This window comes from Podarcis bocagei (assembly GCF_964188305.1).
Source record: "Podarcis bocagei genome assembly, chromosome: 6".
Lineage (NCBI taxonomy): Eukaryota > Metazoa > Chordata > Lepidosauria > Squamata > Lacertidae > Podarcis > Podarcis bocagei.
Window position 1 is genome coordinate 43,374,009 of NC_138130.1, and position 25,591 is coordinate 43,399,599.

At 42.7% G+C, this 25,591-nt stretch overlaps 1 protein-coding gene and 1 long non-coding RNA gene across 4 annotated transcripts in view; both read left to right on the forward strand.

Moving 5' to 3' along the window:
• LOC308589913 overlaps positions 1-11,423 on the forward strand; it is a 123,742-nt gene extending 112,319 nt beyond the window's left edge. For 2 of the 3 annotated variants that reach the window (XR_014009542.1, XR_014009543.1), the window contains one exon: positions 10,173-11,423. This is a non-coding gene — a long non-coding RNA (uncharacterized lncRNA). Of the gene's footprint in view, positions 1-6,255; positions 6,443-10,172 lie in introns of all 3 variants that reach the window. The other variant, XR_014009544.1, reaches the window with a different exon arrangement.
• Positions 11,424-13,173: 1,750 nt separating this feature from the next.
• PTCHD1 (patched domain containing 1) overlaps positions 13,174-25,591 on the forward strand; it is a 55,286-nt gene continuing 42,868 nt past the window's right edge. Inside the window, exon 1 of the mRNA XM_081199420.1 lies at positions 13,174-15,827. Within this exon, the coding sequence (XP_081055546.1) occupies positions 15,399-15,827 (429 nt within the window). The 5' untranslated portion in view covers positions 13,174-15,398. The remainder of the gene's footprint in view (positions 15,828-25,591) is intronic.

Genomic DNA, 25,591 nt, shown 5'->3' on the forward strand with positions numbered 1-25,591 from the left:
GTAAAGAAGCAGGTGCTGGCTGTCTTTTTATATACTTATTTAAGTGGGAAAAGGGGAGAAACCACAGTGGGTCAGCTAAGGTTTTATATACTGTGTTGCAGAACCAGCTGCAGGATGGAAAGCCTTTTTCAGAGGATCATCTTTATTTTAGTGTGGGGGGGAGAGAGAGAGTGACAGGAGGTCTTTCATTTCTCCCACCCAAATAAAAGGTTGCAAGTCTAATTTTTAATTTGCCTGTTGCTGGGTTGGGGTTGCAGGGGAGGCATGGAAGACCCAGATAAACTCAAACTGTGAAAACAGGATTGCTAACATCAGAGTAAAGGGGGCCTGTGATTTGGGTAGCCTTGTGTCCTATGTGGTGGAAACAGCTCTCTCTGTGAGGGGGCTTGTATTAGAAGAGATGTCCAGTCCTAGTCCTAGTCTACTTCTAAAATAATGAAAGATGTGAATGGTGAGCAGGAGGGGCCTTAAAGTACATCTAGATAGCATTCTGAAGAGGCATAACAGGTCCCCAGGCCAGAGGCTTACCTAACACAATGTGATAACACTATATGTCTATTAAAAATATGGTGTGTTCCTTCTGAAGGCTTTTCAATGCAGGTGTCCACCCAATTGATAGAGACTGACCTACTGGGAGCCTGAAGGGCCCTGCCCTGCCTCTCTCCACCTGGCTTGGGGTGGGGCCTGACAGGCCCCATAAAGGACTGCTGCCGCTGCTGCTTATGGGCAGAGAGCACCATTTTTATTTTTTAAAAAATTGCTGTTATTTTTTTACCTATGCCATTTTAAACTGTGATATTAATGCTCTATTCTTAGTGTTAGATTTTGATTTATGTGGAAATTGTTTTCCATTTGGTTGTGTACTTTTTGATGTGTTTTATTTATTGTTTATGACTTCTGTTATGTTTGTAATTATGTAAATCTTGTCATGTTGGAAGCCGCCTTGAGCATTGTTTTAACTATGGAAAGGTGGCATACAAATAAAATGATGATTATGATGATAGAAAGTGTGTAAGGCCTGACACAGTCATTAAGCCAGGGATAGGAAACCTCAGGCCTGGAGGGCCAAATTCATAACTTCCAGTATGAAACGGACCCAAACCAGGACACCATCTTCTGTGGCTGCACTCCCATGTGAGTCATGTGACCTGCACAAGAGCATGGCCCCCAAAAATATTTTTTTTATTATTCTTTACTGAGTTTATATACTGCCCTATAGCTGGAGGTCTCAGGGCGGTTCACAGAAGGGATCGCTTGGGGGGCAGCAATCTTGTGCAGCACCCCAAAACATGTGTTTTTGGGTGCCATGCCCGAAAAAGTGCAGCCCAAAATTATGCAAGGCTGCGGCAGCCATTTTGGCTGTTGTTCTCTTGCGAGAAAAAAATGGGATATCCCTGTTTTCCAGGGTGGTTGCAAATGCAGCCCTCCCAATCTCTCTATCTGGTCCTCAGAGTTCTTCCCAGTGGCCCTGCTTCCCACAGAGAGTGTTTTTGTCTGCCTGGAATATGCCCTTGAACTCTGATAATGGGCCCCTCCACACTGGTGTTTTACTGCAGACGTATTTTGCAACATGTTCTTGACCCGGTAATAGTGGTTACTGACCCAGTAATTAGTGGTGGATTCATCCTCCTCTGGTTTGTTCTGAGATGCTTCCCCAGTGCTACCAGATTATTGCTGCCCAGAGGGACTATAGCACAGCAAAAGTGGAACAAAAATAAACCAGAGGATTGGTGTGATGGCCTGGGAATCCGATTCAGAGGCTGAACCGGAGGAATCCCGGCCTGCACAGGAGTCCCCGCCTCCAGGGCCGGCTGAGCTGGGGCAGGGCCTTGCATCTGAAGCGCCTGCACCTGTGCCGGATCCTCAGGAGCAGGCACCAGGTGAACCCACTCTGGCTCCGGAGGTGATTGAGGACACATTGCCTACAGGTGCACCTCTCCCAGCCCTGTCAGGGGAAGGTGAGTCTTCCCCTGGGTCCAGTAACCCTCCAGCCTCTCCTGAGCTGCAGAGGCTCAGGGCAGAGAGCGGAGGGAACTGGTTTCTTCCAGGAGGAGTGCTCGCCTTAAGGCCAGAAGAGGCAGGTCACCTGGGGGCCGGGACCGCCCCTGGCCTCAGAGAAGATAAAGGCCAGTCAGCCCAGTCCCAGGTTGCAGGAGCAACATCATTGAAGAGCTGTTTCGGCCAGCACCCAGACCTGTTCCTCCAGAGTTCCCGTCCTTGCCTGGCTCCTCGCTTTGGACCCCGCCTCGCCTGTGGAGGACAGACTATATAGACCCTCGACCCAGGTCCTGGACCTCGCCCCACGGTAACCTTCCCCCCAGGACCAGCACAATTGGGGTGGTTAAAAAAAAAATTGTAGGAATTCATCAGGAAGTTATGGTATATACACTGAATGGAAATGAAACAGAATGACAGCCCAGAAGCTTCCGCAGGCTCAGGTTTGCATGTGATCACCCTGATAGCATCACGAGCACAAGTCACCATGAATGTGCAACAGAAAGGACATCTGGAAGGGCCGAAGGTCTCTTGCCTGTCTGTCTGGAGGATAGAGTGTGAGTGTGTGCAGAAACTAGCTTTCTATGCAAATATGAGATTTACATCATTACTCCACCCATTTTTGCCCCCAGCAGCATGTGTCCCTAGAAAGGTGTCCCAGAAAGGAAGGCAGCCATCTTATCAGAGCCAGCCAGCAAGGCCAACTAAGTTAGAGTCTTGAATGGTGTATGATCCCAAAGGACTTGTAGTAGGAGCAGATGGCAAAACAAGGGTGGGAAAATACAGAACTAAAGTGATGAGCAGGGGCTAGATTCTTCTTTTATAGGACCTTCATAAATAACAACAACAACAACAACAACAACAACAATAATAATAATAACAATAATAATAATAATAACAATAATAATAACAATAATAATAATTTATTATTTGTACCCCGCCCATCTAGCTGGGTTTCCCCAGCCACTCTGGGCGGCTTCCATAGAAACCAAAAATACAGTAAAATATCACAGATTAAAAACTTCCCTGAACAGGGCTGCCTTAAGATGTCTTCTAAATGTCAGGTAGTTGTTTATCTCTTTGACATCTGATGGGAGGGCGTTCCACAGGGCGGGCGCCACTACCGAGAAGGCCCTCTGCCTGGTTCCCTGTAACTTGGCTTCTCGCAGCTAGGGAACTGCCAGAAGGCCATCAGCACTGGACCTCAGCGTCTGGGCAGAACGATGGGAGTGGAGACGCTCCTTCAGGTATACTGGGCCGAGGCCGTTTAGGGCTTTAAAGGTCAACACCAGCACTTTGAATTGTGCTCGGAAACGTACTGGGAGCCAATGTAGGTCTTTCAAGACCGGTGTTATGTGGTCTCGGCGGCCGCCGAGATGTATAGTGTATAAATATATAGTGGGTACATTTTTGATGAACATTTGTTTACAGGCAGGACTTTCTTCTCAGAACCTCAGCTTTCCACCCAAAAAAAATTCTCTAGCCATTGTGACATCAGCTATAAAGATTAAAAAATGTGATGCCATTGTGCCTGAAAGGTTGAGAAACAAGGTAAATGGAAAGATAACTTGATTATCTTGATTCTAAATCCAATAATTTCTAACATGATCTCAGAAGCCTACTTCTGAACACGCAGAAAGATTAATTCGAGAGATATCAGTACTGCACCCTCTTTTGGATGACTGTCAGGAAAACACATTCAACCCTGGAATAGGTGAAGTAAAAGAATGCAGCACGTTAAACGCTGCAGTTTCCCTGCATTCATCCACCATCCTCATAGTATGTATGGTATGCATCCCCATACAGCGGCTTGATTTCACCATTTAGGAATCAGCATCTGCATGCAGGAATGGAGATATGCTTAAATAGCAAATTTCTGAAAAATGAAATGCCCACACAATACATGGTAACATTTTCAAGCTTCAGAAGTCATTAAAGTACTACAACAAACCAATGGAGGTGTGAAAGGATGAGTAAAATCCAATGGGCACATGCAAAATGCATTTCACTCATGGAAAAGTGCCACTGTTCTCAGTTTGGGACATACTGTCCAACTTTGCAGTAAAGATCAGTGTTAGGTTTCAGACACCCACATTGTCTTCCTTCCAAAATATCATTCTAGAAAGAACATCTGTGAATGAAGCCACAAGGGAGCATGGGAATTTCCACAGTAACAAGAAACTTTTAGTTGGCATTTACAGAACTATATCTGAGGACAAATCCTTTCCTTATCATAGGTACTTGCCCTTCACCGCTGCACTTCTAAATGTGAACATAATTGCTTTGTTTCAGAGTGCGAACTATGAACTGGAATTTCCTGACTGAACAGCGGGTAGCCCAGGACACTTGCTGGTGGCCCAAGATTGATTTGTGCTACCCCCATTCATGAAACAATAGAGAAGTAGAGGAAAAGGAGTCTTTGGTTACTTTTACTTATTGGGTTATTTCCAACAAAATCATTGTACTCGTGCAAGAACCTCCACTTGTGGAATGAAACCACCTTCACCTTTTGTCTCTCCACCCTGCTCCAATTCTGCTATAGAGTGTTGGGAGAACTCCTGGAACAGATTGGGGGTAAGGAGACAGAGGGGAAGTTGTACAAGCGGGAGTTGTATGGTTTGGTTGCATACATCTGTCTATAACCGTAACCCTTCCACCTAAAGGATCCCATTTCATTAAAAAACAACATATCAAACAATGCTTAGAAACCTGTATAAAACCCAAACACACCACTGTATTTTTAAACAGCATTGAAAACCTCTTAAAAACCCCATTTTGCTTTTGGGTGTTTTAACGGTACTGTGTTTTCTTCATAATTTTATGCATTGCCGTTATTTGAAAGGTACTTAATATTGCTTTATGTTATTGTTTTAATGACTTGATATCTTATCACTGTCATTTTCCTGAATGCTTTGTAAGCTGCCTTGGAAGGGGAAGCACCCTAAAGATGGATTTTAATACATATATAAAATAAATCCAGAAACTAGAAATCAGGATAATTATCCCATGTTAAAAAAAACAGCATTTACTGCATCAAATTCAGCCCTTTTAAAAATAAAAGAAAGATAAAAATGAAAATCTATGGTGTTTGCACATATTTATAATAGTCACTCACCTCAGGAGTGCCACAAGATCACAAATGAGTGCTGAAACAACTGAGTGATAACCTGCCTATTGAGGCATGATCCACTTCACAAAGAGGTATGAGAGCCCTCGTTCCATTTTATGTGTTAATTGCATGCTGAATAAGACAAAAAGGTGTGAATGCTCCACATTCATCATCCATGGGTGTTAACTTTATAGCTTTTGCTCTGCTATCAGCATCTCAATTGCCTTTTAAAAACACTGGTCTGGAACCTCTTCTACTGCAGAAAAACCTCAAACAAAACAAAACCCTTCACATAGCCTAGCTGAGCAAAAAAGTTTGGAGGGGGGTGGTCTGGTATGGCCACATAAGTTCTGTCTATATGATTATAGACTTCCTCACGGAAAAGAAAAGTTGGGGTATAAATAAATAAATAAATAAATAAATAAATAAATAAATAAATATATTATCATCGTAATAGAGAGATATTCCAAGAGGTCCATCTCTACTTCACCTGCCAATATGCATGTAAGTGTGAGGAAACCAATGCAGATTCTTGTTCAGCTTTTGCTTTGCTTTATTTATTTTTGTATATATTCAACAGATTTATATGCTGCCTTCCTTCCCACTAAGAAAAACTAGTCCCAAGCAGCTAACAATATTACTGTTGTTGTTGGCTATGAAACTTGTTGGGTGACCCTCAGTGACCCTAATCAACCTCCTAAAACTAGAAGAAGAAAAGTTTGGATTTGATATCCCACCTTTCACTCCCCTTCAGGAGTCTCAAAGCGGCTAACATTCTCCTTTCCCTTCCTCCCCCACAACAAACACCAGTCCCCTGGTTCCAAGCCTTCCTCTTCCAAGGCTTCCCTAGGGAGTCCTCCAGCAGGAGCCTCCCACCATTCCTCATCGTCCCTAAAGCTCAAACCAGTTTTTCAATTGCGATAAAGTAGAAATCTGGCCCTACCAACCGGCCTAATATCCACAAAAAGGTTTATCAAACTGGAGTGCCGGGCCCTACTTGAATGTGTGCCAAGATTACAAAATGGAAGGTAGTCATAGGCGTTTTGTCTGAGCAAACAATGCTTTCTAGTCAGAAACAGAAAAAGGCAGACGTGGTGTATTTTCTGCAGGCTGCTGCATTGTACAGTCTAACCTTTTCCCTGATCTCTTAGCAATCCTGATGGCAGAGTTGAAGAGACAGGGGAATTTCAGTGCCCCCAAAACTTCTCAACAGTCCTGAGATCTCAAAAGTATTCAACTTCCTTAACTAGAGCTGAACTAAAATTTCTCAGGTGGCTTTTCTTTCCTGAGCAAAATTGTGAAGTTTTTCTTTTGCTCATCGCCCCCAGAATAATAAAGGTACTTTGCAGAAATTTCTCCAAATATTTTCCATCACTTTTTGTGGCAGCTGCCATTTTCTCCTGCATAACGCACTAGAACAATGCTATATCTGGCACGTTGCAAAATGGTGGCCAAGCTGCCCACAGAGTTGCTGCTGTTGCTGCTGCATGTAGCAGAAAAATGAAATAAAACTTGGGGTGGGGGAGGAGAGGAAATGAAAGAGGTTGTGCTACTAATGCTGCTGCTGGTGAGCCCCACCCTCAAGAAACTGATGGAGAAATTGTCCTTCAGCAAAATGGTCCCCTCAGTTTCTCTGCCCACAAATAAGGGACATTTTCAAGAGGCCATTTTTGCACAGCCCAGCCGTAACATTATTCCCTTCAAAGGAATGCATCACCACACTTACTTATCTACACTTCCTTATTGTGTTACTTCTCCTAATACTATGGGGGTGAGGTATTTTGCTGCTGTTGTTGTTGTTATGTTCTGTATTTTGTGTTTTTATACTGTAAACTGCCCATTGATCTTTGGATGTAAGGCAATGTATAAATAAATAAAATCAATTAATTAATTAATATAAAAAACACCAAGAGCTATGTCACTCAAGCCATTCCCATAAGGGAAAAAGTAACATAAGAAGGCCTTATAAGCGATTCAACTCACACACCTGGATTCCTGTCTTTTCAACACCAAGGGAAGACCTTTTTATTTTCCCAGGCCTTTTAATTATATGTTTTTAGTGCAATTAAGATATGTCCACTAATTGCTTTTCTCCCTTACTGGTTTTTAATATTGATCTTGCTAGTCTGTTTTTCTGCTGATCTTGTGCTGCTTTTATGCTGCTTTCTAGGTTTTCTGTTATTTGCATTGCGATAGTTATAATAAGATTGGATTGCATTTCTGTATCTTATTGATCATTTTAAATCACCCAGAAGACTTGGTTGAGGAACAGTCTAGAAATGAAATAATATAAATTAAATAACATCTGGTGATGCTTCACTTGTGGCAAAATCATTTCAGCTTCCCTTATTTTGCATTATTTACTGCTTGCTTTCCATCCTTTACCACGTTTCATATTGTCAGACTTCTTCTTCCCATTCCACTCATCTCACTGCACTGCCATCTCTGCATGTTTTTAATTAGGTTTGTAAGGTCTCTAGGAACAGGAGATGTCATTATGTGTTTTGTAAAACATTGTGTGCATCTGCTAAGCAATACAATGAATAAGTAATAGGAATCTTTTTCTTTCTTTCTGGAAGTTAAAAACTCCATTGCCATTTAAAGACTTTCTGTTTATTAACCACCTTGCTTTTAAGTAATTTATTAAATCAATTAAATTTAAATATATTCTCCAAATCTGAGTACCTTTATTGGTATCTGCTACTTGTTATATGAAGGACCCGGTAGGGACAAGATTTGACAGGTAACAAGAAGTAACATTGACACAATGGAACCAAATTTGAGAAAGTTAATATTAATTACACTTTCTGTTTCCTGTTACTGCCATTACGTCCCCAGGTTACTTATAGGACTCAAGACCCCACAGATAAACCATGAACAGGCTAGCTAGTTTGTTGCAAAATAAAGTAGATTTTCCCTCATATATTTTCTTTCCCTAGCCCACCTCATAAGACTAGTTCACAAAGGAAGGAACTAGATTTTTCTCCCTCAGGCACCGAGTCTCTTGCCTGTGCAGTTGGCAAGTGCCATGCATCAAACACCTGTAAGCCTCCTACAAGATCCCACCACATGCAGAAAAAGAAGAGCAGATCCATTGCCCTGCTATGTGCATACCTAGACATGGCCAAAGAAGGAATCCTGTAGAATTATCCACACAGGAGTTTTGCTAAGCACAATAAAGACAAACAAGTCTCTTTCTATGATTCTTTTTGTATACATGCTATCCTCATCTTAATACAAGGGTTCACACTGAAGCAGCACTGGATTTAGGATGGTGCGGGTAGATTTCCCACACAGCATGCTGAGCCGAGGAGTTGCAAAATTGAGAAGATCCATAACTGAGAAGATACATTTGGGGGCACCAACTTTTGGTCTTGCACAGGGTGCCATATAACAATAGATTACAGTGGTACCTTGGGTTACAGACACTTCAGGTTACAGACGCTTCAGGTTACAGACTCCGCATACCCAGAAATAGTACCTCGGGTTAAGAACTTTGCTTCAGGATGAGAACAAAAATTGCGCAGCGGCGGTACGGTGGCAGCAGGAGGCCCCATTAGCCTAAGTGGTACCTCAGGTTAAGAACAGTTTCAGGTTAAGAAAGGACCTCCAGAACGAATTACATTCTTAACCCGAGGTACCACTGTACCAAAGTCCGTCCCTTGTGATTTGCAGCAGTTGGTATTCAGAGGCATACTCCCTCTAACAGCACAGGTAGAAGATAGCCATCATGACCATCATTGATAGCCTTATCCTCTATGACAGCCTTATGCTAGTTGGATGCTTCTGAACCCTGTTTGTACATAGGAATGCGTTAGGAGGACAGATCATGGCTGAGTGATAGAGCACATGCTTTGCATGCCACAGAGGTCTCGGGTTCAAGTCCTACTGTCTGGCTCAAATAGCAGATGATGGTAGAGACCTTTGCCTCAGAACCCAGAGAGCTGCTGCCAGCAGAGCAGACAATATTGGGCTAGATCAGGGTTTCCCAAACTTGGGTCTCTAGCTGTTTTGGGGCTATTGGTCCTTCTAGCTAGGAATGATGGGAGTTGTAGTCCAAAAACAGCTGGAGACCCAAGTTTGGGAAACTGTGAGCTAGATCAGGGGTAGGCAACCTAAGGTCCAGGGGCCGGATGCGGCCCAATCGCCTTCTCAATCCGGCCCGCGGACAGTGTGTTTTTACATGAATAGAATGTGTGCTTTTATTTAAAATGCACCTCTGGGTTATTTGTGGAGCATAGGAATTCGTTCATTTCCTCTCCCCCCCCAAAAAAAAATATAGTCCGTCCCACCACATGGTCTGAGGGATATTGGACCGGCCCATGGCTGAAAAAGGTTGCTGACCCCTGGGCTAGATGGACTACTAGTCTGACCTTCCCGTTAACTGCTAGCCAAAACCTTTAGTTTCTTGAATTCATTGGAACGACAACTGGAGCAATTGCTTTTGTTCCTAAAAACACAGCAATTACCCTCAAACCTAGTCATATGTGCTATGTTAATTAACAGCTGCATATTCAGCAACATGTCATTTTTATTTAAGCACAATATTAATTTAACCCATAAACTGTATAGAGTGACAAATGCTAAACGCATTCTAAGACAATGATCCTGCCACTTGCATTTCTGAAAAGGAAAACAAAGACATATACCCTTGACTTCTGTGACTTCATCTTTCCACATCTTGCTCATTAGCATCCAAGCCTGTGAATGTTAATTGGAAATTTATTGAGAGGAATTAGCATATTGATACAGTGGTAATGAGAATTAACTATGAATTAATTATGAAAATTGATACACTGAGGTTATCTAACGCTGAACATCAGAACCTGGCAATTGAGAAACTGATTGGCTATTAGACCTCTGTTCAATAGGTGCGAAGAATTGTCTAATGAGGAAACATTTTTTTTCCATACCGGAGCAAAAGCTGTGCCACTCAAATCACTGGATATTTTGTGAATGGCTTTAATGGGCACTGGATCTGACATGCAATATGTTGCGCTTTAATTTGCTGAGACAAATCTATGTTAGCGTACTTGGTAATAATAATGGTTTCATTTGTTTACAACAGTGGCTCTCAGTGTCGTATTGTTGGAAGAACCCTGGGGAAGGAATGACAGATGGATCCACCATGTCCATAGGAACAATTATGGAACAGACCTGCTGCCGTCTCTTCATTTTTCCTCCCTTACCTGCCTCCATATAAGCTTTGTTTTCTTTATTTTCTATTATTCCCTCTCCTGTCTCCTCACCCCCCACATCCTATTCTCCTTCTTGTCATATATCCTTACTGAAGTAATCTTTCCTTATTATAGGCCCCGGGGAATTCAAATCTCTATATACTTTCTAAGGCGCATCACCCATTGAACTCAATGGGACTTATTTCCAAGTAAACACGCAGCAGAGCAAATACTTTCTGCCGTGTCTCCCATCACATTTTGAACAACCACGGTTAGCTATACGTGTTTCATACGTTCTAGTGCTTTGCTGATATAATTTTATTCTGTGGAGTCAGTCTCTGAAGCATGCGACACTTAAGATGTGATTACATTAGCACACTTTGCCTTTCCCAGAGATGATAAAAGTGAAGTACAATAAAGGGGTTGGAGCCCAAGCATGCTAATAATACATTCACACAACCACTTCAGCACACCCAGGTTGTCATTCAGCACACACAGAGGTGGTCATGTGATGGTTCAGGAAACCATACAAAAACTGGATTTCGGTCCATGCTTCTTTGGGCTTTTGTATTTTTTTCTTCAAATGATTCCACAGAACACATGGGTCAGCCCTCTAAAATGTACCAAATTCCTTCTCTGTGATTCATAATGATGCTGTGTTTGTTTATAAGAGTCAATTCTTATAACTTAAACATTGGGTTTTTGATGGTGTGCTGATGTCATCTTAGTTTATGCATGAACAGATTTTGTAATGGGCAAGTTCTTTCCACATGGTCCCTGAAACACATATTCTGCTGGTCATGCGCTCCGCAGCCATATGTGAGTACATGTGTATGGCCTCTTCACTTGTCCATCAGACACATCTGCAGAGAGTAGGGCTTGCCAGTATCAATGTGTGAAGTTAGAATGTACGAACACACACACACACACACACACACACACACACACACACAGCATTCACTGTGCTCTGTTTCCACTAATATGCACACTTTTCTCTTAATACACACATTTTTGTAACTTGTTTAGGATGGAGAACTGCATTACAAAATTTGGAGAACTGCAGATTTTCAAGGACAGCTGTATTGGGGGGCATGTATTATTTCTCAAAGTGTAAATAAAGTAGGTGCATGTTACAATGTGAACCGAACTGAATTTTTCTACGTTCTCCATCGCTTGTCAGGTCCAAAGGTTTCCTTCTTCCAACAAAAAGACTTTCATCTGTCAGAAGAATGAAACCTTTGGATCCAAATTATTATTAGACAAACTAAGGAGTGTGAAATTTGTAACTGAAACTGTCAAAGTTTACTTATATAGTATCATTGGTACACAAAATGTTTCCCTGAGACAAGCAAAACAGATTAACTTGGGGAAAGGGGAGAATGTAAAAGTAACAGGCACTTAAGACTGTTTTCATGAAATGTATTCATTTATGATACTGATACTTCTGATACTGATACTTCCACTTTTATCAAGAATAAGGGGGTTTACAATTCAGAAAGGTACAAATTAACAATAAAACAAAAATAAAATTATATTAAATGTTAAAAAAACACAAAAACATGCAAATGTAGAAAAGCAGTCAAATTTTCATTAAGAGCAACATATTTGCAGGGTCTATTGGAATAAAAAAAAATTGCTGCCTGTCAAAAAGTAAGAAGAAAGGGGCTGGTACACCTCTCATGGGACTGTTCCAAAGTCTGGTGCCACAATAATAATAAAAAAAAGATTATGCATCCTAAGAAAAGGCCTAATGCCACCTTTGCCAACCACATGCCTTCCAGATATTATGAACTACAATACCCATCAGCCCCAGTCAGCATTTTGCTGGCTGTGTGTCATAGGAACTGTAGTCCAAAACATCTAGAGGGCACCAGGCTGGTGAAGACTAGGCTAGTGGAAGAAATAGAGAAAGACAGCTAATCTTATTTTTTATTATTATTATTATTATTATTATTATTATTATTATTATTATTATTAAAATGTGTGCTACAAGTTAGATTCCACATATGAGACAGTGGCACTCTAGTGTCACATAGGCTGTCTTCCATGAAAGCATCTTACAAATATTATAATTATCATATATTAGTATATTCCTATTTTATTTGTATGTATATTAAACTGAAATCTCCATTGCTATTTTCTGTGCAATTTTCATATTTCTGAGTTTCAAGTTAATTTTCTTACTTTAGCCTTATCTTATATTTATCAAATCTAAATTAATCTATTTCTCGTCAGTTATTTGAATACTGATAATTCTGCTAGTTAACTTTTTCAAATTCATCTTCAATTCTTATATCATGCTCTTTTATCATGCTCTTTGAGCTTACCGACTGATAACTAGAGCTACATCTACAACTACATCCATCATTTGCAAGCAAGCAATCTGGAGATATAGCTGAAATTAACAGAAATCTCAAAAATATTTAATTACTTTGAAAGATCTTCCATACAAAAGTCTTTATATTTCCTTAAGTAAAAAAAAAACCACAATCCTATTTAAAAATTATTTACTAATGAAATCCATTATGTTCTCAGAGTACAATAATTGAATTCTGTGGGATTTACTCCCTATTAAGTATATTTAAAATTGTACCTAAGATACAAGAGCTTAATTTTAAGATTAAACCTTATTTGACATATGAGCCCACAGAAAGTGTGTACACACACACACACACACACAAATACAGATATAGTCCAATAAATATTGGATGCCATACCCCAAGACTGGAACACTTCTACACATGTGGTGATCCTGTTCCCTATAAGACAATTGTGGAATTTAGCATTTGCTGAAATTGATAAAATATTATGACAAAATGTGCCTGCACGTTTGGTCATGCTCCACTAGATCAACAAGACAGTTTGAACAAAGACTTTATTTTTTTTTAGTTTGGCCTGGGAATGTGAATCTGAATCCCTGGAGCGCTGCTGCCAGTCAGTGCAGACAGCACTAAGCAAGATGGACCAATGGCCTTGCTTGGTCTATAAGGGAACTCCCTATGCTCCTGTGGGGAGAACTGGCATTCATTGAAATTGGATGGCCTTTTCTCCACATCCTTTCCTGGGAGAGCTGTCCTTTCGCCACCGCTTCTCGCCCCCCCCCCCCCGTTTTGGGGCATTTCTACTCATCCCAGTGACCCCACGCTTTCCTTTTCCCTGGCGGGATTCCAGAGGGCTGAGTTGCTCCTTCCGCCCACCTACCCAGGCGCGCGCGCGCGCCAGCGCAGGCGCTCCTCGACCCCGTGAACTCGCCCGCCACGCCGCGCCTCCTTCGAAAGAGAGGGAGAGTCTGAGACAAGCTCCGGGCAAAGGGTTAAGGGCACCGGCTTCGCGGCGGCTTCACGTTCTTAATGGGCATGTGCGCAGCACTCGCACATGCCCATTTAGGCTGGAGACTGGGCAGTTTCTTCTCTCGCACGGAGAAGAGCGTCGAAGCAGCAACGCGCGGAGAGAGAGAGAGAGGGGCAGGCAGAGTCGGCGAGAGGGAAAAGGAGCCAGAGAGAGGGGAGCGGGGACGCCAGCGAAGAGGGAGCTGGAGGAATTGCCCAGACGTCTGTGGCTCCTGGCACCGGGAACCGGCGAATCCCTTCGCTATGCGCTGACAAAGAGAGAAGAGGCGGCAGCTTGACACCAATGAAATACACAAAACTGTATCTCTGCGCTGATCCGGGTCGCGAAGCCATGAGGGAGCCGTTCGCCCCGGCGGGGAGCAGCCCTCTCCCCAGCGCGCTTCTTCGGGGACTCCTCCAGAGGTGAGCCGGGAAACTTTGCCATGCGCCACGTCGCTCCCAGCTCCGCGCCCGGCTCCCCTCGTTCCCTGAGGCGGCTGGGCAGCTCTTTCGCTCGGGCGGCACAAGCCGGCGGCGCCGACATGGATCTGACCTGAAGTGGCCTCGGGTCGCCAACAAAGCAAAACACAAACCAAGTGGGGGATCCAGTCCTCGGAGCAGAAAACCCCGAGGCGGGCACGAAGAAGGCAGGGAGCCACCCACCTCCCTGTGTGTTGAGATGAGGAGGAGGATTCGTCCCTGGTGATTCGCAGCCGGCGATCGAGACTTCCAGCTAAGTTATTTTAAATTAGTGTTATTATTTAAAGAAAACCCTCCCATCTTGGTTGTGTTTCATGCAACCCCTCGGATCCTTGAGTCGCGTGAGAGAGCCTGCGATGATGGGGACGAAGAAGCGCTGCTTCGCCTAGCCGCCTGCTCCGAGCCACCTGGGCATTGGCTAGTCATTTGTTCAAGCTCAACAACTGTCATGAAAAAGCCGCGGAGGAAACTGCCCCTGAACTCGCTCGCAAGTGGCGGCGGCACCACCAGCAGCAGCAGCGTGTGCTTTGAAACGGCGAGTTTCTCCCCCTGGGGCTTTTGGACTGAGGAAGAGGCGAGTCTCTTTCCTGTCATCGTTTAGAGGCGCGGGTGGGGGAGGAAACCCATTCATTCAGTTCTGCAGGTGTGTAACCAGCCGGAGCCCCACGATCTCCTGTGGATCTACAACCGAGCAGGAGCAGCAGCAGCAGCAGCAACAAATCGCAACACCTCCCAAAGGATCAGGTGTCGAGGGCTTCTGCGTGCGACATTTTTATTATTATTTTTAATATATATAGATCTCCCTCCCCCATCCCTGCCCCCCACCATCTCCCTTCAAGCCGGGGAGCGGGAGCTCCACTGAGATTAGTCAGCAAGTGTGTCAAACCCCCACTTCGATCTACACACACACACACACACCCCTCTCCTGGACCAACAAACAAAAACACCCCCTCCAAAAAAAGAGGCACCCACCCACTTGGCTGGGCAGAAAGCGCAACCACCCTCCAGAGAAACAAAGAGGGGTTGCCACCCATCCGATCTGGGTCTCCTTCCTCCCCCCCCCCCCTTCTGGGTGTTGCTTCCTCGGCGCCGTTGCCCTTTTCCCTGGAGAGTCTTTGTTGCTGTTTAAAGTCAGACAATGAGGCGCCGGGAAACTCCCCTCGGCAGCCTCCTGGACGGAGGCGAGCAGCTCTAGCGCCCGCCGTGCGCGGAGAGGCTGGCGGGGAGCGAGAGGCAGAGTTGCCTGCCCCTTTCCGCCCGGAGGGGCAGCTGCCGCCGCCGCCGCCGCCTGCCTGCCTGGGCTCCCCGATGGTTTTGTCTGGGCTCTGGCAGAGCCTCCGATCCCGTCGCGCGCGCCTCGCCCTCCTGCGCTGCTTCTGCACTAGGATGTTGCGGCAGGTCTTGCACAGGGGGCTGAGAACGTCTTTCGCCAGACTCGGCCACTTCATCGCCAGCCACCCGGTCTTCTTCGCCTCCGCGCCCGTCCTCATCTCCATCTTGCTGGGCGCCAGCTTCAGCAGGTACCAGATCGAAGAGAGCGTCGAGCACCTGCTGGCGCCCAAGCACAGCCTGGCCAAGATCGAGAGGAACCTGGTCAACAGCCTCTTCCCCGTCAATCGGTCCAAGCACCGGCTCTACTCCGACCTGCATACCCCGGGCAGGTACGGAAGGGTCATCATCACCTCCTTCGTGAAGGCGAACATGCTGGACCAACACCACACCGAGCTGATCTTAAAGGTAATGCCCGGGCGAGTGTCTCTCTGTGTGTGTGTGTGTGTGTGTGTGTGTGTGTGTGTAGTGGAGCGGAGAGAGGCAGAGATGAATCGCCCCTCTCTCCTGCACCCCCTCTCCTTGAATCGTGGTAGATTTGCTTCTAAATGTGAACAGATGTGTCTGCATCATATATTTATCTACGCGGCTGTGTCTCTCTGGGTAACTGTTCCTTGCCCTGAGAATGCAGCTGCCAAGTCACAGCCCTGCAACAGTTGGGTTGACTCCTGGTTGCAGAACAGAGTAGAGATTTCCTCTCATCTTGGGAGGTGGTGAGAAGGAGGAGGAGGTGGTGGTGGTGGGGTGGGGGTGGAAGATTTTGTGAATGAAGGAATGACACTTTAAAAACATTCTGCCTGTATTATACACGGATTGTCCCCACCACCACCTCTATCCCCCCCTCTCTTGTTTCTATTGTGCAAGTTGAGTCAATGGCAGTTAGTTTTGCTGATCTGCAGTTGAACCTAAACTTCAAAATTGATTTAAGGGGATTTGTAAAAGTCAACCGGTTGTGGGCTGCTCTGGACTTAATTCCTATAGAACAAATTAAGTATTATACAAATTAGTATTAATTTGTAACAGCTCTTGCAAGTTTGTCAAAGCCAGGTGTTGTTTTGTTTGAAATCTATTTCTTTTATGCCATTCCACATGCTATTTTCACACATAGTTTCAAAATCAAAGGAAAGGGTATATTGTTTTAATGGCGTCACTCTATAGATGTTTGCTATGTAGTGTAATGCATGGTATTTCATTAGGTTTTACCTTCCTGGGTATAAGCGGTCCCACCTATTTCAGTAGTCTGTCGTAATTTGTCAGGAATAATTTCCGTTTCTGTATTACAATATATACTCCAATCATTTTGAGTACAGGTTTAGAATGAAAATGCGAGAAAGAGCTGCAGGTGAGTGGAAAGAAGAACAATATGATGAAGGGGAGGAAAACAAATTTCTGAAACATGGAGAATTGTTTTAGAGGTGTGGCTATGACTAGCCCCGTACACGCTTTTCAGCATTAAACAACTGCACTGCATGTTTCCCTTGCCTCTTTTGGGAATTGCCAGACAGTGATTTTCTGGAAACAGAAAAAAATGTTGACAGGTCTTCAGAAGACACTGCAAAGTAATCTTAAATGTTTTGACCTTTAGAGTCTCTCTCCTCAACTGAGAAAATGCATATTCATAGAGATAGTCTTGCAAGTTCCACCAAACCATATGCTAAGCATTCCATGATAGAACAGAATCAGTAATACTAGCATTTATCTCACATTTAATTATTTGTATTTGAATAGTGATATACTGGCCCAGAAATATCAAAAAGGTGATGTAGTTTGTGTCTTCCCATAGAAAATTTTCTGGCAAATAAGGAAACCATAGGGATGTCAATCCCTATTCCTTTATTCTCCCTGAGATACATTCTGTTATAAGTAGGCATAGGATTAGCATAGATGTTCTCCTGGTTTGCTAGCTCTAGAAACGAGACACAAATGACTCTGAATCTTTTCCAAAACCTTTTTATGCATGACATTATGTATCAGTGCAACTTAGAACTGATAGTTATGTCAGAAAGATTGATAATTATATCAGTGTTCGGTTCAACCTAATTTATAATCAGACTTTGGCCACTGAATGTTTATTGTTCATTTAATGAGATGGTGGTAAACCACACACCACAATCACTTTTGACACCATGGACTTTTGCAGTTAGCTAGAAGTCATTAGGCATGCCAAATGTTCTCTGTTATTGAATAGTTGCCATCTACACATTGTACAATGACCTCTGTTTTAACCGCTTCTCTTTGGGGCTGGTGCCATGTTCAGGTGAATGTGTGGTTAAGCCCTTGAAGGATCCTGGGAAGTTGGGTTTAAGCAATGAGAGACCGGACAAGAAATTCTTGACATGTTGTGGTCATGTGGCGTTGAATTGTTGAGCAGCAAAAGGAGGTAACAGGTAGAGGATTTATAGGAACTTAAGCTGTAATCCTAAACCCACTTTCTAGGGAGTAAGCCCCCCATTGGCTACAGTGGGATTTGCTTTAAAGCAAATGTGCATGGGGTCTCACTGCACGTCATCTGGTTCCCATAATGTTCCACCTTGTAGCTAAATTAAGAATTGTAGAATTGGAAGGGACTCCGAGGTTCATCTAGTCCAGCCCCCTGCAATGCAGGAATCTCAACACGCAGTCTCCCATCCAGTTTTAAATCCTGCTGGACTCTGCTTAGCTTTGCAAATGTTTTGGCAGTTTTATTAGATGTTTCATTGACTACCTAATAGGCAAAAGTATGACGGGGAGCTAATGGCTATAAGATTATTGAACGTATTGTTTTGTCTTTATTCCATCTATGTCCTCTGTCTGTCTAGAAATGTTCTGTCCCCCTATTTTCCTTTCTCCTTTTTTCTCTGAAAGATGGTCATGTCACTACTGGTGCAGCCCATCAATCAAAATTATTTTCTCGCCATCTTAGGAAGCTCTCATGTTTGGAAAAGTCATCCCCACTTCTATAAGCAATATGAGGAAGGGCCAGGGTGGAGCAACTGCTTCTCATGCAGAAGATTCCAGGTAGGGCTAAGAAGGACATTATGGAGAACCACTGCCGGTCAATACTGATCTACATGGACCTGGGATCTAACTTAGTATAAGGCAGCTTCTTATGTTTGCTCCTAAGTACTAGATGGAGAATTAGTAATGTTTTGATACAAAGCCGTTGCGTCTATCAATATGAGCATCTAGGAGTTGAGAGGCTGTTGATTGTTTGATTTGAGCACTGTTTCCTGTGGATGGCTAATGGTATTGGGACATAAGGGCAGGGCTATTTTTACAATAATGAGTCACCCTTAGAAGAGAAAGGGGGGAAAACCATGGAGATCAAACCAAGATCAGCAAGATTATATCATGGAGGAGAGGGCTATTGAAGCCTACCAGCCATGACAGCTCTGCTCTGCCAATACACTTGAAGGCAGCAATGCTTCTGAATACCAGTTGCTGGAAGCCACGGGAGGGGGAGGGGGGTTTTGTGCTCAAATCCTGCTTCCCAGAGGCATCTGGTCGGTCACGGTGAGAAGAGGATGCTGGACTAGATGGGCTATTGGCCTGATCCAACAAGGCTCTTCCTATGTTCTTATCAGCAACTGAAGGCTGTCATAGCTTAAGATGGACCTCAGATGGTAGTGTTACATCTGCAGCTTATTCTTCACTGACAAGTAAATTTTAGCATGCCACACTCTCTGAATTGCTTGCTCATATTAGCAACTCTGGAATGAAGATGCTCTTTATATCTCAGACCCAGTTTGGACACTGCTGATTTCTGCCTTTCTTTTTAATCAGGATTTCTAAACAAACTCCTCATTCGCTGCTAAAAGAATAAAATAAGTGGGGGGGGGGAAATAGGATTGCCGTGTATTTATTTTGTTCACTTTGGTTAACCATGTCTGTTTTAAAATTTCAATATAACCATAGAGCCAAGCTCCAGACTTCCACTTGCAAGTATATTTGGGCTGCTGTTAACAGCTACTGCTTTGCAACTGGTTTCTATTTTTTGACAGGCAAAATGATGAGGAAAGACACCAGTGTTCTTTCCCAAATCTAGCAAGTTCCCTCGTTCCTGACAGAAGTCATCTACTAACTGAGAGGGGATTTTAAATGAGAAGACACAATCCTGGGTATGTCCCACCATGTTCAGTGGAGTTTACTCCTTAGTAAGTTTGTTTAGGATTGCAACTTAAGCTGATACTGTCTTAACATTAAAAAAAAAAAAGGAAACTCCCTGGACTTGGGTATAGTAATTTCCCAATGGCACTAGACTTTTGTCAAATATTTAGTGGCAATGAAAGCTGATAAAATGAAAACTGGAAAGCGAGACCTGTATGTTTCTACTCATTCACGAGTCCCATTGAGTTCAATGAAACTTATTCCTAGATAAGTATGTATAGAATTGCAGCCTAAAATCTTTGTTTTATTTCAGGGTGCCTAGAAAATCAGTGCCTTTATCATAGCCTAAATAGATATTCTGGATAATGACAAAAAACAGTGAAGTTATCTAAGGGGACCAAAAGAGGCACATTAAACCTTAGCTGTATACCAGTGTTTCTCATTGACATGTCACAATTCTGAAAATGCTTAGCAAAGCTGCTATAGTCTATCTAGGGAACCCAGGACCCTCCAGATGTTGTTGAACTGCAATTTGCATCATCACTGAATATTGGTCATGCTGGCTGCGGCTGCTGCATCTGTTGGGCCCCCATCTTTGATGCAGATCAACAAGACACTTATTAACCAGTCGTTTTCTGCTGGGACAGGTGACTATTGTATCATTAAGTCTTCTGAGAGTCTAGTGGAAGTATCTGTTTAGGATTAGGGTGATTTCTTGCTTGGCTGGAGGCTAGTACAATTCATGAAGGGCAAGGAGCCAAGATTGAAGTCTACATATACAGGAAGATAATTTCTTTCATGTAGGTTTATAATGTAAAAGATGGTGAAGTCACACTTGCACACTACATGAGTTTCTCCCAATAAGAGTAAGAAGCATTTGGTATTTGACATTTGAAAATAGCCTGAAGCACACAAAAAGCAGGGGAATTATGCTTGCACAAAATCCCTACATGAATATGGCCCGTTGGCTTGCCAGATCTTATAGTGGCATCTCTCCTACAATCTAGCTTGGAAGGCAAATCACAGGGCCTATATATCTACCTCAAGGAGCTAGGGCTGATTGAAAGGTTGAGAAGAACAAACTATTAAATGTGGCCTTTTCTTCTGACAATTAAAGGCTTCCCTTACTCCCACTAGTACCACACATTTCCTTTGACTTCTTTATTTTAAAAAAGCATCTTTGTTGAGGTTTTCACACATTTAAATTATCTCCTTTTAAACCAACTAATCTATAAATCACCTAAAATATTTTAAACAGTAAGTAACAGATTAAAACTTTAAAATAGTTTCTAAATGCATACATTTCAGCAGGATGCTATAGAACTGGTTTTGAGCTTGATTGGATATAATGGCACTATATTCCAGCTTTTCATGAAAAACACATTCACCTGTCCTGTCAAAATTGGGAGGCAAACAATTACACATTTTTGGTTCAGGAACCATTACGAAGTCCTATTATTATTATTTGGTTCCACTTCAGTTCAGTACAGGATGATATGGCAAACTGACCTAGCGAGTTCCATTCCAGTTCTAGTTCAGTTTGGGTGAGAAAGTTTTAAATATTCACATTATAACACTGATTTGAATTTTAAAGCCATTCATATAATTGTGCTACTAATCTTAATCCTAATCTTAATCTAAAATGGCTAAACATACCAGAAAGAAATGCCTACAGTACATACAGAAAGTTGTAATGTAAAGAGGGGAGGGAGAGAGGACTGGGGTTATATTACATGACATTAAAATATATAATTGGATGACAAAACTTTTTTTATTAAAAAACCCAAAAAACCTTGCACACATACCATTCATCTCCATTCAGCAAACTTTTTCCCTAGTACCTTAGATGTACTTTAGGGTGGTCACATATACATTGCCAAAAAGAGGACACAGATCTCCATATGACAATTTATATGCAGCAATGCAAAATTGGAAATCTGCTAAACAGAAATACAATACATCCCACCATAGTAGGAGAGGCCTCTGACCAGGTGACCTCTGCACCTGCTACCCTATTTAGGCACCACACCAAACCAGAATGGCTTGTCTGCTTTAATGTTCTGTTTTTCTCAGTGCTCTCATCTCCTGGTGCAACAGCCTCCCTACATGTATATAAATAATTGTTGTCAATTCAGACATGAAGCCAAATAAAGGAAAGGGCTGCAGATCAATGGCAGAGCATCAGCTTTGCATTCAGAATGTCTCAGGTTCAATCTTTGGTATCTCCAGGAATGTTACCTCTCTGAAACCCAGGTGAGCTGTTGCCAATTAGCATAGACTCGAACTAGATGGACCAGCAGTATGGGTGGTACCGGGCAGGGGCAGTGAGGCACACGCCCCCACAAGAAAAGAGCTTTTGCCCCCCATTGTTGGACTGATTAGCATCTACTGTTATTTTTCTTTCAGAGATGTTAACATGTGTGACATAACTTGCCCATCATGAAATATACTTTGCCCCATCTGTGCCGCCCTCCCTCAAAAAAAACCTTTTTTCTGGTGCCATCACTGGCCAGCAGTATAATATAGCCTGCTATATTCCTATGTTTCAGGAAGCTTCATTATGGTTTAGTAACTGCAATGATGTCCCAGCTGAAAAACCGGTTTGCAGCTGAACAGCTACCGTGCTGACAGAAATTGTTCAATGCTTCGCATACACATATCACCCCTGGTTTACACACCTACCTTTATGACTTTCCATAAATTGTGCCCAGGTCCTAATGGGCAGCAGGAATGTGTGCACTATGACATAACTGGAAAAATCTCTTGCATCTGATGCAGGAGCTGTGCTTCCCCACTCCAAGTGCTATCCTAGGCTGAGCTGCCACCACCATTAGGCAGAGTGAGGCAGCCCTGCTGAGCTTTCCTCCACCCACCTCCCCTTTTGGAGGATAAAGCAATGTGTGTGCACCACACAGACTGTTATGCACCCCTAAGCTAACCTGCTACTGCCCTTGAGTATTGTGGAGGATGCTGTCCCATTATAGCAGAATTGAACTCTATTTCAGCTGCCAGTCCACTCAGCTTCTATATGTGGAATGGGGGATGGTACCATCTTGCCCTTTGCTTCAGGCAGCAAAATTTCTTGACCTAGCACTGAACCTAGGCAATTAGCTATGATTACCTGCTTAAGTGAAATAATAAGTAAATAAGCTATGATCTTTTTTCCAAAAGACTACCCCTGCTATATAAATATGTAAAATACCCTATAAATACAAAAGGAAATATTATCCATACCTTATACCATGGTAAAATAAAATCAATGTTGATGGAATCCTTTCAGTATCCTGTCTCATATGAGCTGGCTTTGCAACTCCCAGTGTAGATTTTATCAACTCTTGACATTCTGAAATCATGTATCATTCCCTAGAAATCACACTAGAGTTAGAAATCATGAGAGTGGAATATCTTCTTGGCCTTTTGCCTAAGATCAAGTGTAGAAAATCATGAGATTGAACAGATGCACTGAGATTTGGGAAAGGATATCATCAATATGATGATGACCAATCTCTTTTTCTTCTTTTCAGCAGAACCAAGTCAGGTGGTAAGGCCCTAAATGGGTGCCTGCTGCCACTGACAGATCAGGCAATGGACTACAGGGGACTGGGTTCACTGAAGATCAATTGAGATGAGACAGAGATATTGGTGGGAGCCCTAATTTATATTGGGAGTCAGTGAATACTTTGTTCTGAATGGAGTTAAACACCTTCCTGAAGGATCAAGTGTGAAACATAATGTTTCTGCTCTTGTCAAGCTTTGTCTTGAGATCAAGAATGCTAGGGGGGAAAAATTGTTTCAATGAAAAATCTGATTCCCCAAGCTAAGGCATTAAGTGCAATATCATTGTGGAATTAGCCATAAACATATCAAAACTGCATGACAAAGGACACGGTTAATTCAAAGCATCTTTTTTGTAAGAAATAATTATATACTGTATGGTCCACTGGTTTCATTAAAACAGCTTTTGGTGAGAAATGAGACCTTATCTCATGGCATTTTCACCATGGAAGTATGGTCAACATTTTTGGAGAACTAGTCCATATTTAAGTACTAGATGGACAGCTGAAAAGATATAGCCTGTCCTTGAAGTAGAAGTAAGATATGCAGTAAAGGTTTCATTTTTTCTCTTTGCTGTAAAATAGAACTGCTGAGGCACAGAATGCCCCTCATCCTATCCAGATGTGGAAATGGTAAATCACAAAGAATGTCCAGCTATGGTGCAAATGGATCACCCTGTAAATATAAAATCTGAGTGGTATTGAATTGGATGGCAACTAGTGGCAAGTGTTTTCCTGCCTTTTCAGTAATGTATAAATATTTTAGCCTCAGAAACCATAGGATAGATATGGTGAGACAATCATCAGATGGTGGAGCACCATTAACAAAGGGGTAAGTTTCTGACTCACCCAGACGGCTGTGTCAACCCACCCTTGCAGTCTTATAAATGTGTTTAGGATAGTGATGCTTCTTTCATACTCAATTGACATAAATAAATTGTATTCCACTGCATATGAGCATCATGTAGTGATTGGCCTATATGCTATGAATCATGCAGGGGAAACCGATAGTATGTAGAACATCATAGGCTCCAGCTCCTAGGGGCCAAAGCACTTTCACTTCTCTCCAATGTATTTTTTGAGGGGGCTGGGCCCCCTCAATGTTCAGAGGGTGTTCAACTCTGTCCCCTGGCTTCTCACAACGCCACACACATGATGTCAGGACATCACGTCTGGGCCCCACTATCTTCTTTAGAAGTTGGCTCCTCTGTTGAACATGCAGATTTGGAGTATTATTCTATCTAGCTCAGTATTGTCTTCTATCTGGCAGTATTCACCAGTCTTTTTTGGAGATGGCAGGGATTCTGTTTATCCTTACATATTCAGTTTGTTAACAAATTGCAGGGCAAGCTCTAGGCTAGTTACAACTAACTTTAAAACATACATAAATGTTAAAGCTAGCAACCATACATAAACATAGCAATTTAAAGTGGAGGTTGATCCATCCGAGTAAATGGATCTACCCAGTCCTGCATGCCTATGTTTAGAATATTTTAAAACTGTATTGTTTTAGCACTTTGGGGTTTGCTACCCTGGGCTCCTTTAGGAGGAAGGGTGGGATAGAAATTTAATAAGCTCACCATGCCAGGCAATTGTATAAATGCTTGAAGGAATGTCCAAAATATGGTAAATACCAACACACACATAAAAGTACTGAGAATCCCATATGAATGTTGTGGATTGCCAAAAATAGGTATATGTTTCTACAGTTCTCAGCTGTATGGCAACAAACATATTTAGGGAGTGTTCAACACTTACCGGTGTATCTACAAGGTTTCAGGCATTCAACAAAGTCATCTGTGCTTGTCAGTATTTGCATGTAAATGTTAACTTTTATCTGATTTTGAATATTCACAACGTATTGTATGTCCGTCACTAATTCTGGCAGTGAACTTGAGTGGCTGAGTGCCTATTAAGTTGGAAGTGAAACAGCCCCAACCAAAACAAAGTATTGGGGACTGTGTGTGATGGTATTTGAGTATGCAATTAAAAAGAAAAGATGTTCCTTAAAAATAAAAATAAAAAGCCTGACAAGGCCCTGTGACCCTCTAAGGAATGTTGAGGTGACATATTTGGAAGTGGAGAAACTGGATGGGGGGGGAGAGAACAGGGAATAGCCCTGCTTAACCCCCTAACTGCTGATAATAAGGGATGCAAGCTGTGACTTTTTTATATATATAAAAAAATCACCATCCTTTCTCTGTAGCAAGCAGAGATGTTTCAAGAAGAATAAAGAAAGCCTTTTCCCCTTTCCCAGTCTCAAAATTACCATTTCTCTATACAGCTATAAATGCTGAGATTCCCAGGCTGGCAGACTGCCCCAAATCTGAGTCCTCTAGCATGATATAGCACAGCAGGGGATTGCCTCAGAGAGGTAGGATGGAATAAAGGGTCTTTTTTTTCTTTCCCCTCCTCCTGGAACTGGAAACACACCCAAACCTAAACAAACTACAAGCACAATTTGCAGAGACCTGAATTCCAAAGGGTGGGAATATGCTGCATTTTTTATTGCTGGTCCCTGTTGTACGTAAT